The sequence below is a fragment of the Bos mutus genome, chromosome 10 (assembly GCF_027580195.1).
Source record: "Bos mutus isolate GX-2022 chromosome 10, NWIPB_WYAK_1.1, whole genome shotgun sequence".
NCBI lineage: Eukaryota > Metazoa > Chordata > Mammalia > Artiodactyla > Bovidae > Bos > Bos mutus.
Window position 1 is genome coordinate 48684714 of NC_091626.1, and position 18757 is coordinate 48703470.

The 18757-nt window shown below is 41.3% G+C and overlaps 1 protein-coding gene across 1 annotated transcript in view; it reads left to right on the plus strand.

Annotated features, from left to right (window-relative positions):
* Positions 1–18757, plus strand: part of SLC27A2 (solute carrier family 27 member 2) — a 57903-nt gene that overhangs the window by 19401 nt on the left and 19745 nt on the right. Inside the window, exons 3-4 of the mRNA XM_005892158.3 lie at positions 1693–1851; positions 7527–7651. Coding sequence (XP_005892220.1) covers positions 1693–1851; positions 7527–7651 — 284 coding nt within the window. The remainder of the gene's footprint in view (positions 1–1692; positions 1852–7526; positions 7652–18757) is intronic.

An 18757-nucleotide genomic window follows, 5' to 3' on the forward strand; every position in this document is an offset into this window, starting at 1 on the left:
ATTCTGTTTCTCATTATTAGTATAGAATGGAGCATCAATATTAATGACATCAAAGACCATCAATTGTGAACTGTGTTTACAATGACGGTAGTTTGCCAGTCATACTGCTTTTCCTTATAACAACTTGCTTTTATTTAGGCAATACCATCAAATATTGAAGCATCTTAATCTAAACAGATTGCCTTTCTCTTCACAAAGCCAACTGACCCACTCAGGTTTTAAACTCTAGACCCATCCGCTTTGCAATGACTTCATGGCCTCCCCAACTAAACTGACTCCCATGGGAAACAATATAAGCATACTCTTTCAATTGAGTCTTATAAAAAAATTTACATAAATTATAGTTAAGAAAATACAATGTACATAGTGTACTAAAAATACACTGAGATACCATTTTTTCACCTTTCAGATTGTCAGAAATTCCAACATTTGAAAGGACACTTTTGAAGCGCTATGAGGAAACAGGTGCACTCCTATATTACTGATGGGGGAGTCAATGGGGACAGCCCTAATAACTGGCAAAGTGCCAGTGTCTAACAAAATTACGAGGTCTGATACCTTTTGGCCCAGCAGTCTCACATCAGCAAATTTATCCTACAGATGGAGCATCATTCACAGTGTGAAGTGCCATGTGGACCAGGTTTTTCCACGTGTGGACCAGCATCGTTTGAAATTGCAAATTAGTGTGAATAAACTATAAAACACATACACAAAGGAGTAAATGCAGAGAGAATAAGTGGATGAAAAAATAAGGGAAATTTCTACATACAAATATAGACAGAACTTAAAAATACTTTGTTAGTGAAGGGGGGAAGTGCAGAATAGTATGGTTTGTTTTTTTTTAATTGGGGGAAAGGGCAAGAACATATGAGCAAATGAGCCTATATTTACATAAAAAACTGTAGAAGAGTATGTGAGAAATTCATAGAAGTGGCTATGAAGGAAAGAGATAGGATGGATAGGGATGTATTCTCTCTGATTCTCAGTCTTCTCATCTGTGAACTAGAGAATATAATTCTACTTATATCATTAATTATAAGAATTGAGTGAAAATTTGACAATACAGTTGACCCTTGAACAATACGAGGGTCCACACAGCAGAAGATCTACATATAACTGATAGAAGGCCCTCCATATAGGTTCTTCTGCATCTGCGATTTTTCATCCATGGATTCAACCAACCATCAGTGTGTTTACCACTGAAAAAAATCCTCATATAAGTGACCCCAGGCAGTTCAAACCCCTGTCCTTCAAGGATACTTAGCAAGATGGTAGACCCAAAGCAGAAATTCAATAGACAGTCATTCGTTTTTCCTCATCTTAGCACTCTAATAACCAGCTAACTCAGGGGTCAGCAAACCATAGCCTGTGGGTCACAAACACCACACCACCACCAGTTCTGTAAGTAAAGTTTCATGTCCACAGGGCCAAGTTCATTACTTTTTGTGTTTAGCTGCTTTCAGCCGTAATAGCAGAGTTGAGTAGTTGCAATAGAGACTTATGACCCTGCAAAACCTAAATCGTTTACCATCTGGTCCTTTACAGAAAAAAACTGTGAACTTCTGGTCTCACCAAATGCAATCTTCTAATTACTAGATGAAGAATCTTCCTAAGATACATCTCTGTCCCAGACCATGTGTCTGTGAATAACCATTCTTGATTCACTCATGCTTCTCTTGTGCCTTTATGCAGGTCTCCCGAAAGCTGCAAAGATCAATCATCAACGCATTTGGTACGGAATTGGCCTTGCTATTGCCTCCAAGGTTACACAGGATGATGTAATCTATTCCCCCCTACCCTTGTACCACAGTGCTGCACTTCTGATTGGCTTACATGGATGTATGGTGACTGGTAAGCTTTTCCTCTCAACAGGGTATTGAAGCCCAGTACACATTCAATGTGCTCATAAGGAAAAGTAATACAAAATTTGCTATTTTCCTGTGTGCTAGGAATAGTGTTTAATTCCATGTTAATACTGAGGTTGTTTGGCTTACACATAGCAAACATCTAAAAGAATTTATAGTGAATTCCATGATGGTCCATTGGTTAGGACTCCACATTTTCATTGCTGAGGGCCTGGGTTCAATTCCTGATCAGGAAACTAAGATCCCACAAGCCCCAAGGCCAAATAAATAAATAAAAAGAATTTCTATTTTCTCATGCCTGCATGTCTTTTAATATAATGCTTTAATTGTTCAGCATATCAAAGAGCAAGCTTCTTTTAAGTCTTTTAGGTCTTTATACAGGTTAAGATACTTGATCCTTTGATTCCACAAATAATTCTCTTATGCCATTTCTGTCTTCAGAAATCTGCATGTTGATCTCCATTAGCACCTAGTTTAAACTTCTCATTCAGCTGGCCCATTCTACTTTATTCTTCCCTCTTCCCACAGGCTCTCAGCTCCGGTCAGAATACTTAGATTTCCCCATCTCTTCTCTTTCCTTCTGAAACGTTACCATTTACATTAGAATTGCCATTCTTACTACTGTCTACAGGATTTCTGCCCCTTGTGTACATGAAGTCTCAGTCCAATATCCACCTCTTCCAGGAGACTACCTCTAACTTTCCAACTAAACTAAAAAACTTAACTTTTTCTCCCATGTGACATTTTAAGTAGTTATATATGTATATATAGTAACGTATGCATATATTAATTCATATACAAATACACATGACTGCCCAAACCTCTGTTCCTTTTCCTCATCAGCTTACTGATCGGCTATAAAACCCTTAATCCAGCACCAATACCAGTCTCCAAATCAGCAAGGAATGCCTGGGTCTGATCATATTGTTGGGCCCTTCAAAAACAGAATGACTCTGAAGCCCTCCTGGGGATAAATCAATCGCTCATACATCTACTTAAGCATAATAGATAAATGCTAAAAAGGAAAATATAGTATTTTTTAAAAATTTCTCCTTAAACATTTGATTTTGCATGTTTAGGTGTAGAAATTAACTAATAACATGAAAAATATCTGTGATATTTTTATTTCACTTTACTACATTTCACGCTTATGTTAGGTTGGATATCATAGGTACATTGTTTTTACCTATCGTATTAGTTTTCTATTGCCACTGTAACAAATGACCATGAACTTTGTGGTTTAAAACAACACAGGTTGGTTCTCTCCCTTTTTTGAAAGTTAGAAGTCTGAAAGTCAAGATGTCAGCAAGGCTACATTCCTTCTGGAAGCTTGTAGGGAAGAGTCCATTTTCTTGCCTTTCCTATCTCCCGGAGGCTGCTCACATTCTTTGGCTTGTAGCCCCTTTTTTCATCTTCAAAACATTTCACTCCAGGCTTTTGTTTTTGTCGTGCTTTCTCCTACTACCCTTGACCTTCTTGACTTCTTATCAGCACCTTTGTGATTATATTGGTCTCTCCCAATCAGTTCAGTTCAGTTCAGTCACTCAGTAGTGTCCAAATCTTTGCTACCCCATGGACTGCAGCATGCCAGGCCTCCTTGTCCATCACCAACTCCCAGAGTTTACTCAAACTCATGTCCATTGAGTCAGTGATGCCATACAATCGTCTCATCCTCTGTCGTCCCCTTCTCCTCCCACCTGCAATCTTTCCCAGCATCAGGGTCTTTTCCAATGAGTCAACTCTTCGCATCAGGTGGCCAAAGTATTGGAGTTTCAGCTTCAGCATCAGTCCTTCCAATGAATATTCAGGACTGATTTCCTTTAGGATGGACTGGCTGGATCTCTTTGCAGTCCAAGGGACTATCAAGAGTCTTCTCCAACACCACAGTTCAAAAGCATCAATTCTTTGGTGCTCAGCTTTCTTTTTGTCCAACTCTCACATCCATACATGACTACTGGAAAAACCATAGCTTTGACTAGATGGACCTTTGTTGGTAAAGTAATGTCTCTGCTTTTTAATATGCTGTCTAGGTTGGTCATAACTTTTCTTCCAAGGAGCAAGCGTCTTTTTATTTCATGGTTGCAGTCACCATCTGCAGTGATTTTGGAGTCCAAATAGTCTGTCACTGTTTCCCCATTCATTTGCCATGAAAAGACTCTGATGCTGGAAGGGATTGGGGGCAGGAGGAGAAGGGGACAACAGAGGATGAGATGACAGGATGGCATCACCAACTCGATGGACATGAGTTTGGGTAAACTCTGGGAGTTGGTGATGGACAGGGAGGCCTGGCGTGCTGCAATTCATGGGGTCACAAAGAGTCGGACACAACTGAGCAACTGAACTGAACTGAACTGAACGGGACCGGATGCCATGATCTTTGTTTTCTGAATGTTGAGTTTTAAGCCAACTTTTTCACTCTCCTCTTTCACTTTCATCAAGAGGCCCTTTAGTTCCTCTTCGATTTCTGCCATGAGGGTGGTATTATCTGCATATCTGAGGTTATTGATATTTCTCCCAGCAACCTTGATTCCAGCTAGTGCTTCATCCAGTCCAGCATTTCTCATGAAGTACTCTGTATATAAGTTAAATACGCAATGTGGCAATATACAGCCTTGATGTACTCCTTTCCCTATTTGGAACCAGTCTGTTGTTCCATGTCCAGTTCTACTGTTGCTTCCTGAGCTGCATACTGATTTCTCAGGAGGCAGGTCAGATGGTCTGGTATTCCCATCTCTTTAAGAATTTTCCGCAGTTTGTTGTGATCCACACAGTCAAAGGCTTTGACATAGTCAATAAAGCAGAAGTAGATGTTTTTCTGGAACTCTCTTGCTTTTTTGAAGATACAGTAGATGTTGGCAATTTGAACACTGGTACCTCTGCATTTTCTAAATCCAGCTTGAACATCTGGAAGTTCATGGTTCACATACTGTTGAAGCCTGGCTTTGAGAATTTTGAGCATTACTTTCCTATCATGTGAGATGAGTGCAATTGTGTGATGGTTTGAGCATTCTTTGGCATTGCATTTCTTTGGGATTGGAATGAAAACTGACCTTTTCAGTCCTGTGGCCACTGCTGAGTTTTCCAGATTTGCTGACATATTGAGTGCAGCACTTTCACAGCATCATCTTTTAGGATTTGAAATAGCTCAACTGGAATTCCATCACCTCCATTAGTTTTGTGCATAGTGATGCTTCCTAAGACCCACTTGACTTCACATTCCAGGATGTCTGGCTCTAGGTGAGTGATCACATCATCGTGATTATCTGAGTTGTGAAGATCTTTTTTGTATAGTTCTTCTATATATTCTTGCCATCTCTTCTTAATATCTTCTGCTTCTGTTAGGTCCATACCATTTCTGTCCTTGTTTGTGCCCATCTTTACATGAAATGTTCCCTTGCTATCTCTAATTTTCTTGAAGCGATCTCTAGTCTTTTCCATTCTATTGCTTTCCTCTATTTCTTTGCATTGATCATTGAAGAAGGCTTTATTATCTTTCCTTGCTGTTCTTGGAACTCAGCATTAAAATGGGCATATCTTTCCTTTTCTGCTTTGCCTTTCACTTCTCTTCTTTTCTCAGCTATTTGTAAGGCCTCTTCAGACAACCATTTTGCCTTTTTGCATTTCTTTTTCTTGGGGATGGTCTTGATCCTTGCCTCCTGTACAATGTCATGAACCTCTGTCCATAGTTCTTCATGCACTCTATCAGATCTAATCCCTTGAATCTATTTGTCACTTCCACTGTATAATTGTAAGGGATTTGATTTTGGTCATACCTGAATGGTCTAGTGGTTTTCCCTACTTTCTTCAATTTAAATCTGAATTTGGCAATAAGGAGTTCATGATCTGAGCCACAGTTAGCTCCTGGTCTTATTTTTGCTGACTGTATAGAGCTTCTCCATCTTTGGCTGCAAAGAATATAATCAACCTGATTTCAGTGTTGACCACTTGGTGATGTCCATGTGTAGAGTCTTCTCTTGTGTTGTTGGAAGAGGGTGTTTGCTATGACCAGTGTGTTCTCTTGGCAAAATCTGTTAGCCTTTGACCTGCTTCATTTTGTACTCCAAGGCCAAATTTGCCTGTTACTCCAGGTATCTCTTGACTTCCTACTTTTGCATTCCAGTCCCCTATAATGAAAAGGACATCTTTTTTGGGTGTTAGTTCTAAAAGGTCTTGTAGGTCTTCATAGAACTATTCAACTTCAGCTTCTTCAGCCTTATTGGTTGGGGCATAGACTTGGATTACTGTGATATTGAATGGTTTGCCTTGGAAATGAACAGAGATCACTCTGTCGTTTTTGAGATTGCATCCAAGTACTGCATTTCAGACTTTTGTTGACTGTGATGGCTACTCCATTTCTTCTACGGGATTCTTGCCCACAGTAGTAGATACAATGGTCATCGGAGTTAAAATCACCCATTCCAGTCCATTTTAGTTCACTGATTCCTAGAATGTTGATGTTCACTCTTGCCATCTCCTGTTTGACCACTTCCAATTTGCCTTGATTCATGGACCTAACATTCCAGATTCCTATGCAATATTGCTCTTTACAGCATAGACTTTACTTCCGTCCCCAGTCACATTCACAATTGGGTGTTGTTGTTGCTTTGGCTCCATCTCTTCAGTCTTCCTGGAATTACTTCTCCACTAATCTCCAGTAGCATATTGGGCACCTTCCGACCAAGGGAGTTCATCTTTCAGTGTCCTATCTTTTTGTCTTTTCTTGTTGTTCATGGGGTTCTAAAGGCAAAAATACTGAAGTGGTTTGCCATTCCCTTCTCCAGTGGGCCACATTTTGTCAGAACTCTCCACCATGACCCATCCATCCTGGATGGCCCCACACAGCATGGCTCCTAGTTTCATTGAGTTAGACAACACTGTGGTCCATGTGATCAGATTGGTTAGTTTTCTGTGATTGTGGTTTTCAATCTATCTGCCCTCCCATGGAGAAGGATAATCTCCCCTTTCCAAGATCCTTAGTTTAATCACATCTACATATTCCCTTTTGTCATGTAAGGTAGCATATTCATGGGTTCTAGAGATTAGGATGTGGATGTGTTGGGAACCATTATTCTGTCTATATCATCCACCATAGAAGACTATTTCCTGCTTGCTCAAGACACTTACAAACTCTCCAGGATTGCAAGCCTAGCTGCTTCTCCAGGTTCATCTCCTTTGACCCACTCACCTTTCACCACTCTGGTCACAGACCAACTGAATCTTGGCCATCCCCCAACCTTCTGGACCATCCTTTATGTTCTTGTTTTTTCCTCTGCCAGGAATTCTCTCATTTTTCTTCATATTCATTTCTCAAGACCTAATTCAAATCCTACCTTTTTAAAAATACGTCTTTCTCAGCCCTTGCCCAGGAAAAATTAATCTACCTCCCCCAACACACACACACACCCTTAGGGCTTCACTGGACTGTGTTTATTTATTGCAAGCTGACTTTTACTAGAAAACTTTATGTCTTCTCCCCCACTATACTGCAATCTCCTATTGAATAAAACCATGTCTTATTTTTTTTTTTTTGCATTGAATATAGTTGGTCCCTAACACCTGTTTATGAATGTAATTCACATATAAATTTCAAAAGTGAAAAATATAACTTGGGACTTTTTTGGTAGCATTCCTTTATTGGTACCTTCTATTCCTTCTCGCTAGGTGCTACTCTTGTTTTGCGGACCAAATTTTCAGCCAGCCAGTTTTGGGATGACTGCAGAAAATATAACATCACTGTCATTCAGTATATTGGTGAACTGCTTCGATATTTATGCAACTGTCCTCAGGTAACACTTCCTATGTTTCATTATCTTTTTGAAATGCTTAAGATGGGAATGCAAGTCACTTTGGATCATGCTAGGTTTCAACTGCTTCTTATATATCAGTTTTCAGTTTATACTATAGTTTTTCATTATAAAGTTCTTGGCAGCACACCTACCATAAGGAATTTGTTGGTTAGTGTGTTAGTGGCTCAGTCATGTCCAACTCTTTGCAACTCCATGGACTGTAGCCAGTTGGGCACCTCTGTCCATGGAATTCTCCAGGCAAGAATAATGGAGTGGGTGGCCATTCCCTTATTCAGTGGATCTTCCAGATCCAGGGATCAAACCCGGGTCTCCTGCATTGCAGGCAGATTCTTTATTGTCTGAGCCACCAGGAAAGCCATTACTTGATGGCAATCATTGTAATAGGGTTTCCCAGGCACCTCAGTCGTAAAGAATTTGCCTGCCAAGCAGGAAGCACAGGTTCAATCCCTGGGTCAGGAAGACCCCTGGAGAAGGGAATGGCAACCCATTCCAGTATTCTTGCCTGGAGAATTCCATGGACAGAGGAGTCTGACAGTCTACAGTCCCTGAGGTCACAAAAGTCAGATATGACCGAGCATGCACACAAAGCAAAGTTGCTGTGATAACATTATTCCCTACCTTTGTATCTGTTTTCATACTTTACCCTCTACCCAGCATATCCTCTGCTTCCTTCTCTACTTGTTTAAACCCTACTCACTGTCAAAGCCCAGCTTCAGTGATACCTCACATGTTAAACTTACATGAGTCACCCCAACAGAACTCATTGCTTCCTTCCTGTACCTCATTTGTTTTCTCCTCCTTTGTGGCCCTTGTCACTTTGCAGGTGTTGGTCTTCATGCCTCCCATGGGACCACATCTCATTGCCTTGCCCTCTCTTATACCACATTCATGCAGAAAACTTTTACTTAATGTTGCTTAGTGAATAAACTTAGGAACCATCTGACCAAATCTGTTACCAAGCTTAGAACAGATGTCCCAAGGTAATAACTCCAAGTACTGTGGATCTTCCCTGCCTGTAGATACCCTTATATCTTGATGGGGTTGTTTGAAAGAGCTCGTTCTGTTCAGGTTCTCAGCTCTCATCAGAGAGGGCAGCCTGCCTGGGACCACATCAAGGTCCCAATTTTTTACACCCATTATTTTGCACCCACTCATTCTTTACTGTATGAATTTATCCTGTGCACCATAGGATGTTTAATAGCATCCTTGGCTTTTACACAGGACATGCCAGTGATACCCTCCCCATCCTCCCAGGTCATCATAATCAAAATGTCTTCAGACATTGCCAGATATCCCCTGGCAGGCAAAATCAACCCTTCATTCAGATCAGATCAGATCAGTCGCTCAGTTGTGTCCGACTCTTTGCAACCCCATGAATCGCAGCACACCAGGCCTCCCTGTCCATCACCAACTCCCAGAGTTCACCCAGACTCACATCCATCGAGTCAGTGATGCCATCCAGCCATCTCATCCTCTTTCGTCCCCTTCTCCTCTTGCCCCCAATCCCTCCCAGCATCAGAGTCTTTTCCAATAAGTCAACTCTTCGCATGAGGTGCCCAAAGTACTGGAGTTTCAGCTTTAGCATCATTCCTTCCAAAGAAATCCCAGGGCTAATCTCTTTCAGAATGGACTGGTTGGATCTCCTTGCAGTCCAAGGGACTCTCAAGAGTCTTCTCCGACACCACAGTTCAAAAGCATCAATTCTTCGGCGCTCAGCCTTCTTCACAGTCCAACTCTCACATCCATACATGACCACTGGAAAAACCATAGCCTTGACTAGACAGACCTTTGTTGGCAAAGTAATGTCTCTGCTTTTGAATATGCTATCTAGGTTGGTCATAACTTTCCTTCCAAGGAGTAACCCTTCATTAGGACCACTAAACTAGACAATGCAGTAAACTCACCAGATTCTACTTTCTTTAATCCTTTTACTCATCAAAAGAAAACAAACTCAAAGGATCACTAAGTTGATCAACTGCTATTTATAAGCACCAGTTATGCTCAGTTTAGGAGAAGGCAATGGCACCCCACTCCAGTACTCTTGCCTGGAAAATCCCAGGCAAGATTAGTAGGCTGCAGTCCATGCGGTCGCTGAGAGTCGGACACAACTGAGCGACTTCACTTTCACTTTTTACTTTCATGCACTGCAGAAGGAAAAATGGCAACCCACTCCAGTGTTCTTGCCTGGAGAATCCCAGGGACGGGGGAGCCTGGTGGGTTGCCGTCCATGGGGTCGCACAGAGTCAGACACGACTGAGGTGACTTAGCAGTAGCAGTAGCAGTATGTTCAGTTTATATATAGGCTACCTTAGAAATGTTGCAGATCCAGTTCCAGACCATCACAACAAAGCAAATTCCACAATAAAGCAAGTTACATGAATGTTTTGGTTTCCGAGTACACATAAAAGTTATGTTTATACCATGCTGTAGTCTATTAAGTATGCAATAGCCTTAAAGCAGTGTATATACCTTAATTCCTACCTTAAGTAGGAAGTCAAGAAACACCTGGAGTAACAGGCAAATTTGGCCTTGGAATATGGAATGAAGCAGGGCAAAGACTATTAGAGTTTTGCCAAGAAAATGCACTGGTCATAGCAAACATCCTCTTCCAACAACACAAAAGAGACTCTACACATGGACATCACCAGATGGTCAACACTGAAATCAGACTGATTATGTTCTTTGCAGCCAAAGATGGAGAAGCTCTATACAGTCAACAAAAACACGACCAGGAGCTGACTGTGGCTCAGATCATGAACTCCTTATTGCCAAATTCAGACTTAAATTGAAGAAAGTAGGGAAAACCACTAGACCATTCAGGTATGACCTAAATCAAATCCCTTATGATTATACAGTGGAAGTGAGAAATAGATTTAAGGGACTAGATCTGATAGATAGAGTGCCTGATGAACTATGGATGGAGGCTCATGACATTGTACAGTAGACAGGGATCAAGACCATCCCCATGGAAAAGAAATGCAAAAAAGCAAAATGGCTGTCTGGGGAGGCCTTACAAATAGCTGTGAAAAGAAGAGAAGCGAAAAGGAAAGATATACCCATCTGAATGCAGAGTTCCAAAGAATAGCAAGAAGAGATAAGAAAGCCTTCTTCAGCGATCAATGCAAAGAAATAGAGGAAAACAACAGAATGGGAAAGACTAGAGATCTCTTCAAGAAAATCAGAGATACCAAGGGAACATTTCATGCAAAGATGGGCTCGATAAAGGACAGAAATGGTATGGACCTAACAGAAGCAGTAGATATTAAGAAGAGGTGGCAGGTACAGAAGAACTGTACAAAAAAGATCTTCATGACCAAGATAATCACGATGGTGTGATCACTCACCTAGAGCCAGACATCCTGGAATGTGAAGTCAAATGGGCCTTAGAAAGCATTACTACGAACAAAGCTAGTGGAGGTGATGGAATTCCAGTTGAGCTATTTCAGATCCTGAAAGATGATGTTGTAAAAGTGCTTTGGAAAACTCAGCAGTGTCCACAAGACTGGAAAAGGTTAGTTTTCATTCCAATCCCAAAGAAAGGCAATGCCAAAGAATGCTCAAATTACCGCACAATTGCACTCATCTCACATGCTAGTAAAGTAATGCTCAAAATTCTCCAAGCCAGGCTTCAGCAATACGTGAACCGTGAACTTCCTGATGTTCAAGCTGGTTTTAGAAAAGGCAGAGGAACCAGACAGAGATCAAATTGCCATACTCGCTGGATCATGGAAAAAGCAAGAGAGTTCCAGAAAAACATCTACTTCTGCTTTATTGACTATGCCAAAGCCTTTGACTGTGTGGATCACAATAAACTGTGGAAAATTCTTAAAGAGATGAGAATACCAGACCACCTGACCTGCCTCTTGAGAAATCTGTATGCAGGTCAGGAAGCAACAGTTAGAACTGGACATGGAACAACAGACTGGTTCCAAATAGGAAAAGGAATACGTCAAGGCTGTATATTGTCACCCTGTTTATTTAATTTATATGTAGAGTACATCATGAAAAACGCTGGGCTGGAAGAAACACAAGCTGAAATCAAGATTTCTGGGAGAAATATCAATAACCTCAGATAGGCAGATGACACCACCCTTATGGCCGAAAGTGAAGAGGAACTAAAAAGCCTCTTGATGAAAGTGAAAGAGGAGAGTGAAAAAGTTGGCTTAAAGTTCAACATTCAGAAAACAAAGATCATGGCATCTGGTCCCATCACTTCATGGGAAATAGATGGGGAAACAGTGGAAACAGTGTCAGACTTTATTTTTGGGGGCTCCAAAATCACTGCAGATGGTGACTGCAGCCAAGAAATTAAAAGATGCTTACTCCTTGGAAGAAATGTTATGACCAACCTAGATAGCATATTCAAAAGCAGAGACATTACTTTGCCAACAAAGGTCTGTCTAGTCAAGGCTATGGTTTTTCCAGTGGTCATGCATGGATGTGAGAGTTGGACTGTGAAGAAAGCTGAGCGCCAAAGAATTGATGCTTTTGAACTGTGGTGTTGGAGAAGACTCTTGAGAGTCCCTTGGACTGCAAGGAGATCCAACCAGTCCATTCTGAAGGAGATCAGCCCTGGGATTTCTTTGGAAGGAATGATGCTAAAGCTGAAACTCCAGTACTTTGGGCACCTCATTCGAAGAGTTGACTCATTGGAAAAGACTCTGATGCTGGGAGGGATTGGGGGCAGGAGGATAAGGGGACAAAAGAGGATGAGATGGCTGGATTTCATCACCGACTCGATGGACCTGAGTCTGAGTGAACTCTGAGAGTTGGTAATAGACAGGGAGGCCTGGCGTGCTGCGATTCATGGAGTCACAAAGAGTCGGACATGACTGAGCGACTGAATTGACTGACTGATACTTTAATTTTAAATACCTTATTGCTAAAAATGTTAACCATCATCTGATAATGCTGGCTTGCCACCAACCTTCAATTTGTGGGGGAAAAAAAAAAAGAAGTATCTGCAAAGCACAATGAAGCAGGGTATGCCTGTAACAGAAGCAGTGTGACATAAAGAAGTATAAGATGCTCTTGCCTTAGTTCTTTCTCTTCTTACTTCATGTGGTCTCTGCCCACATGTCACTTCATTAGAGAGATCCTTCCTACTAATTCTCAAGCATCGCATCCTGCCCCTTACCATGCATCTGTGGGTTACTGCTTTCTGTGCCACTGTCACTCCTGACAGAGTGCAGGTTTGTATGACTGTTGTCTTTCTCCTCCAGTTATATGAAAGCTCCATGCACCAGGGGCTTTGTTGATTGCCAGATCTCTGGCACTGAGATCTATATCTGGCACATTCTAGGCATCAACAAATTTTGCTGAATGAACCTCTAAATTCTTGCTCCTGAAAGATATGTAATTGACTTGAGGGAAGTAATGTGTTCCGCAAAAATATTTGGGCTTAGCACACATTATGCTAATTCATGAGGCAGATTCAACAGATTTCCTGAGGGTCATAATTAGCTATGAGTTGGGTGAGGACCTTTCCCATAGCAATTTTTGTTGATGTCATTATTGAGTGTTTTTCACATTAATATTCCACCTGGTGTGAAAGATTGCATGCCTCTGTATCAAACCCCGGAGAAGGCAGTGGCACCCCACTCCAGTAGTCTTGCCTGGAAAATCCCATGGGCAGAGGAGCCTGGTAGGCTGCAGTCCATGGGGTCGCAAAGAGTCAGACACGACTGCGTGACTTCACTTTCACTTTTCACTTTCATGCATTGGAGAAGGAAATGGCAACCCACTCTAGTGTTCTTGCCTGGAGAATCCCAGGGACAGGGGAGCCTGGTGGGCTGCTGTCTGTGGGGTCGCACAGAGTTGGACATGACTGAAGTGACTTAGCAGCAGCAGCAGCAGCAGCAGTATCAAACCCCAGAAATCCATATAGGGCCCTGCTGTTTGGCTTTTCTTCTCTTGTCAGTTCTTCTCTTGTTCTTCTTAAAAACACTTCCTTGTCAGTTAGAAGTCTCCTGGGGGAGGGGGCATGTTAGGTTTTTTCCTGTTAGTTCTAAGGGGCGCCACCTTTGTAGTTGAGGAAAATAAACACGTTCATATGTCACTTTTTCAGGTTCATACACATACACACATTTCCACATTTCCTTTTTATTAATATTGTCTCAGATGCTGGAAAGCATTCAGTTTGATTGGAGTTTTACATCATCAAAATATATTATGATTTGTTGTATAATAGTAGTACATGGACAACCTCTAATCTAGAAAGAGATTTGGAGTTTCTGTTTGCCCTTGATTTACCCCACCCCTGAGTTCTGGTCTGGTTTGTCTGGAAAATACTTATTAGTATTGTAAGAAATGCTCAAAGTCATCTCAAAAAACCTTCAGTTGAAGGTTTTTAAAATGTTATGATCTTTTGTATAGAAAATGCAAATCAAAAATGCAGTGAGGTAGCATAGTGGTCAGAATGGCCATCATCAAAAAAATCTACAAACAATAAATGCTGGAGAGGGTGTGAAGAAGAGGGAACCCTCCTATAGTGTTGGTGGGAATGTAAACTGGTACAGCCACTCTGGAGAACAGTATGGAGATTCCTTGAAAAACTAAAAATAGAGCTACCATTTGATCCATCAATCCCACTCCTGGGCTTATATCCAGAGTAAAACATGGTCCAAAAGGGTACATGCACCCCAGTGTTCACTGCAGCAGTTTACAGTAGCCAAGGCATGGAAACAACCTAAATGTCCATCAACAGAAGAATGGATAAAGATGTGGCACATGTATATAATAGAATATTACTCAGCCATTTAAAAGAATGACATAATGCCATTTGCAGCAATATGGATGACCTAGAGGGTGTCATACTGACTGAAGTGAGTCAGACAGTGAAAGAGAAATATCCTATGTTATCAGTTAAATATGGAATCTTAAAAGAAATATATAAATGAACTCATTTACAAAACGGAAATAGACTCACAGACTTAAAGAACAAATTTATGGTTGCCGGCGGGGGAAGGAATAACTAGGGAGCTTGGCATCGACATGTACACAGTGCTATATTTAAAATGGATAACCAGCAAAGACCCACTCTATAGCACAGGGAACTCTGCTCAAGATTATATAACAACCTAAATGGGAAAAGAATTTTTAAAAGATTAGAAACATGTATATGTATAACTGAATCATTTTTATGTACATCTGAAATTTTCACAGCATTGTTAATCAACTATACTCCACTAAAAAATAAAAAGTTAAAAAAGAGGAGATGATAGATATGTACAATAATATACTACTCAGCTATAAAAAAAGAATGAAATATTGCCATTTGCAGCAATAACAACAAAAGTGGATATAAACTAAAACTGATGGTGGAAGGCTTGCATTAATGTCATCAGAAATGCCCTCGGCCTTCGAGCTCCTGAAATAGGCTGATCCTGGAGCGGCTAACTCTACCGTCAGCCCCCAGGCATTGGATATCAGGGAGGCAACTCCTACCCTAGCTAAGCATATGAACCAAATGACACCCATCCACAGAATGACCTGGTTCATCAGGAGAATCTGGGGCAATGTTGAGAAGATGCTTCTCCTCCCTCTCCTAAGTCACGTTCAGTAGCTCCCTTGGTAAAGTAGAGGACTAGGGAGAAATGCACCAGCCACCTTAGGGCAGGAGTTCAGTTTATTACAGTACATTAGTCAGTACCTTAACAGACTTAATGTAGTGCTTAAGAGCAAGGACTCTGGAGGCAGCAGGTCTGAACTCTGAGCATTTGAGCAGCATAGTCAACCTCTCTCAATCTTTTATCAGAGACAGGAGATTTATGGTCTGGGGAAGACCTAGAGAAGCTCTGAACTTCTCACGGACCCTAGGAGCAGAGGAGGGCAGGGGTTGAGGCACTGAGAGCAGAGATTGAGTAATTGTCTACTTACTGACCAGCTCCCTTGCCCTGCACAGCTTTCAGAACTCTGGCTGTAAGTGATGCTTGCAGGCAAGACGTCGGAGGAGAGCTGTGCTTTGTTGTTGCTGTTCAGTCCCCTAGTTGTGTCTGTCTCTTCTCGATCCTATGGACTGCAGCACGCCAGGCTTCCCTGACCCTCACCACCTCCTGGAGTTTGCCCAAGTTCATGTCCATTGCATTGGTGATGCCATCCAGCCATCTTAGGGAGTTATTCTTAGGGAGAACTAAACTTTCCCAGAAAAGAAACTGGCCATTGGCTCACTGCCACTTCACTAGACAAGCAGCTCGAGCATCTTTTGGTTGCCTTGTGTGTGTCAGTTGCTTCATTGGTATCCAACTCTGTGTGACCCCATGGGCTGTAACCCATCAGGCTCCTCTGTCCATGGGATTCTCCAGGCAAGAATACTGGAGTGGGTTGCCGTGCCCTCCTCCAGGGGATCTTCCCAACCCAGGGATCGAACCTGCGTCTTTTATGTCTCCTACATTGGCAGGTGGGTTCTTTACCACTTAGTGCCACCTGGGTTGTCTTACTCCTAAATATGAACAGATTCCAAAGGAAAACCTCTAACAGGAAAGATCATTTTTAAAAAAGAAGAAGAAAGAGCATTAATTCAGACAGTAGAAGATGACTTCCAGAAATCAATAATTAATATTCTCAGAAATGTTACAGAAGATATTATATCCATACACCAAAAATAGTATGCTACTAAAAAAGCCACAATAATGCCTTCTGAAAAATAAAAATATGATTTAAAAATTACTTAATCCATAGAAAAGTTGGCAGATAAAGTTGAGTAATCTTATAGGAAATTGGAGGAAAGATAAAGTGATGGACATGAGTGTAAACAAAATAAGAAAATTAGAGGATCCAAAAGATTCAGTATCTGATTAATAGGACATTAGGGAAAGGATAGCAAAAATGGAGAGGAGGAAATTGTTAAGAAATAACAGAAGAAAACTTCCCAAAACTGAAGGATGCATTGAAAGGGCTAATTGAGTACCTAAGAAAATGAGTGGAATTTTTTTTTAATGCTTAAACTACACTATGATGTTATTTAAGACTATCAAAAGAGAGAGAGGATTCTATACGAATAACATTTGACTTGCCAACAGCAACACTCAAGCTGGAAGACACAGGAAGCTGTGCCTTCAAAATTCTAAGTAAACATTATTAACGATCTAGAATTTTATATACAACCAAATTATTAATCAAGTGTAAAATAAGATTTTCAGACATTCAAAGTTTAAAAAAAAAAAAAACCTTACCTCCTGTATACCCTCCTTTAGGAAGTTCCTAGAGAAAGTATTCCATCCAAACAGGAGAGTAAAAAAAGAAAAAGGAAGACCCAGAATCCAGGGAAAAGAGACAAAGGATATTCCTACGCCTGGAGAACAACTACTCCAGATTGGAACAAAAGGATAAAAGGAAGAAAAATGGAAAAAAGGAAATTGTATCGTCTGATAGAAGGAGTATTGTATTTAGATGCTTTTGGAGGATAAGGAAAGAACTATAAATAAAAACTAAGAAAATCAAACAAATGGGCAGGGAGGAAATTATTCCTAGGAAAAACAAACATTTGTTCAAGAATTTGTTCATAGTATGTTACTGAGTTCATCAGTGGTGAGTTAGGGGCAGAATAATGTGAACATTTAATATTGTTTTAACAAAAAATTGTGATATTGGAAAATTGAGAGAGAGTTTAATCCCCATCCAGTACAATGCTGCTGCTGCTGCTACTGCTGCTGCTGCTAAGTCGCTTCAGTGGTGTCCGACTCTGTGTGACCCCATAGACGGCAGCCCACGAGGCTCCCCCGTCCCTGGGATTCTCCAGGCAAGAACACTGGAGTGGGTTGCCATTTCCTTCTCCAATGCATGAAAGTGAAAAGTGAAAGTGAAGTCGCTGAGTCTTGTCCGACTCTTAGTGACCCCATGGACTTCGGCCCACCAGGCTCCTCCGTCCATGGGATTTTCCAGGTGAGAGTACTGGAGTGGGGTGCCATTGCCTTCTCTGTCCAGCACAATGGGAAATCAGTAAATAATGTCTAAAGTGTTTACTCGAAAGATAGCAGATATTTTCATTTAGAAACACAGAGGTGAGAAGCAGCAGCAACAAGCATTAAAAGCATCTGCCTCTGGGTAGTAGGCTGGAGTCAAAGGATAAAGACAGATAAATGGAATAACATTTCTTCTTGTAAAAGCCTTTCAGTACTGTTGGGTTCTTAAACTCTGTGTGTGAGTGTGTATGTTGCTTTTTTTTAACTAAGGAAAAGCATGCTCTCCGAAGTCATATAAATTTGGATTTGAATTTTGGGTCAACTGTGTTTCTACCTGTGTGATCTTGGGCAAGTTACTTTAAACTTTTCAAAGTTCTGTTTCCTCAACTGTAATCTGAGGCAAATACTTGATTATCTCTCACATTTCAGTAGGGCTCCTTCGGACCTTAGATAATACAGGGCAATTTCCTGACACATAGCAAAACCCTCAATAAAAGTCTTCTGCTTTCTCTGATTACCTGGCACCCTGCACCCTCTCTCAACACCCTGACCTCTGACCCTTCATCAGTCATTCAATCCGTGATGGATTAAAATGCCCCAGGTGTGTTTGCATGTTGCACCTCACCTGTAACGTGGAATAGAATGTTTGATCTTTGTTTAAAAAAACAAATGAGCAGGTGACCCTTGACCTAAAATACAGTTCCTCTGGGGAGTGGCTCTGGTGATGAGGAAATTCCAAAAAGAGAAACACTGCTACTCGCAAGCCCTGGTGATCAAAAGCTTAGGTGAGAACCAGACATCTCCAAAGGCTTCAAGAACTCTCAAACATTTCCAGCCTACAGCCTTAATCCCTTTTGCTGGTGTAATTGGATCTCTCGTTTATGATGAACACTAAGCTGGTGGTATTATGACTGTGAGCCCAGCTACCTGGCACCTGCAGGTGACAGATGCACCTGTGAGGCCAGCCCACTTCCCACATTTCAGAGCGCTGCAGCCTCCTGCATCCTAAGCTCTCCCCGCTGTGGATGTCCCAGCTGTTAACTGTTAAACAGGATGGCTGGTGTTTTCATGGCGGAGGTTATGTCTTCTTTTACTACGGGAATTACACTCTATGCCAAGCACAGGGCCAGGCACTATGGACGATATATAGAGAGATTTGGACTCAAAGGAGCTTACAGTCTAA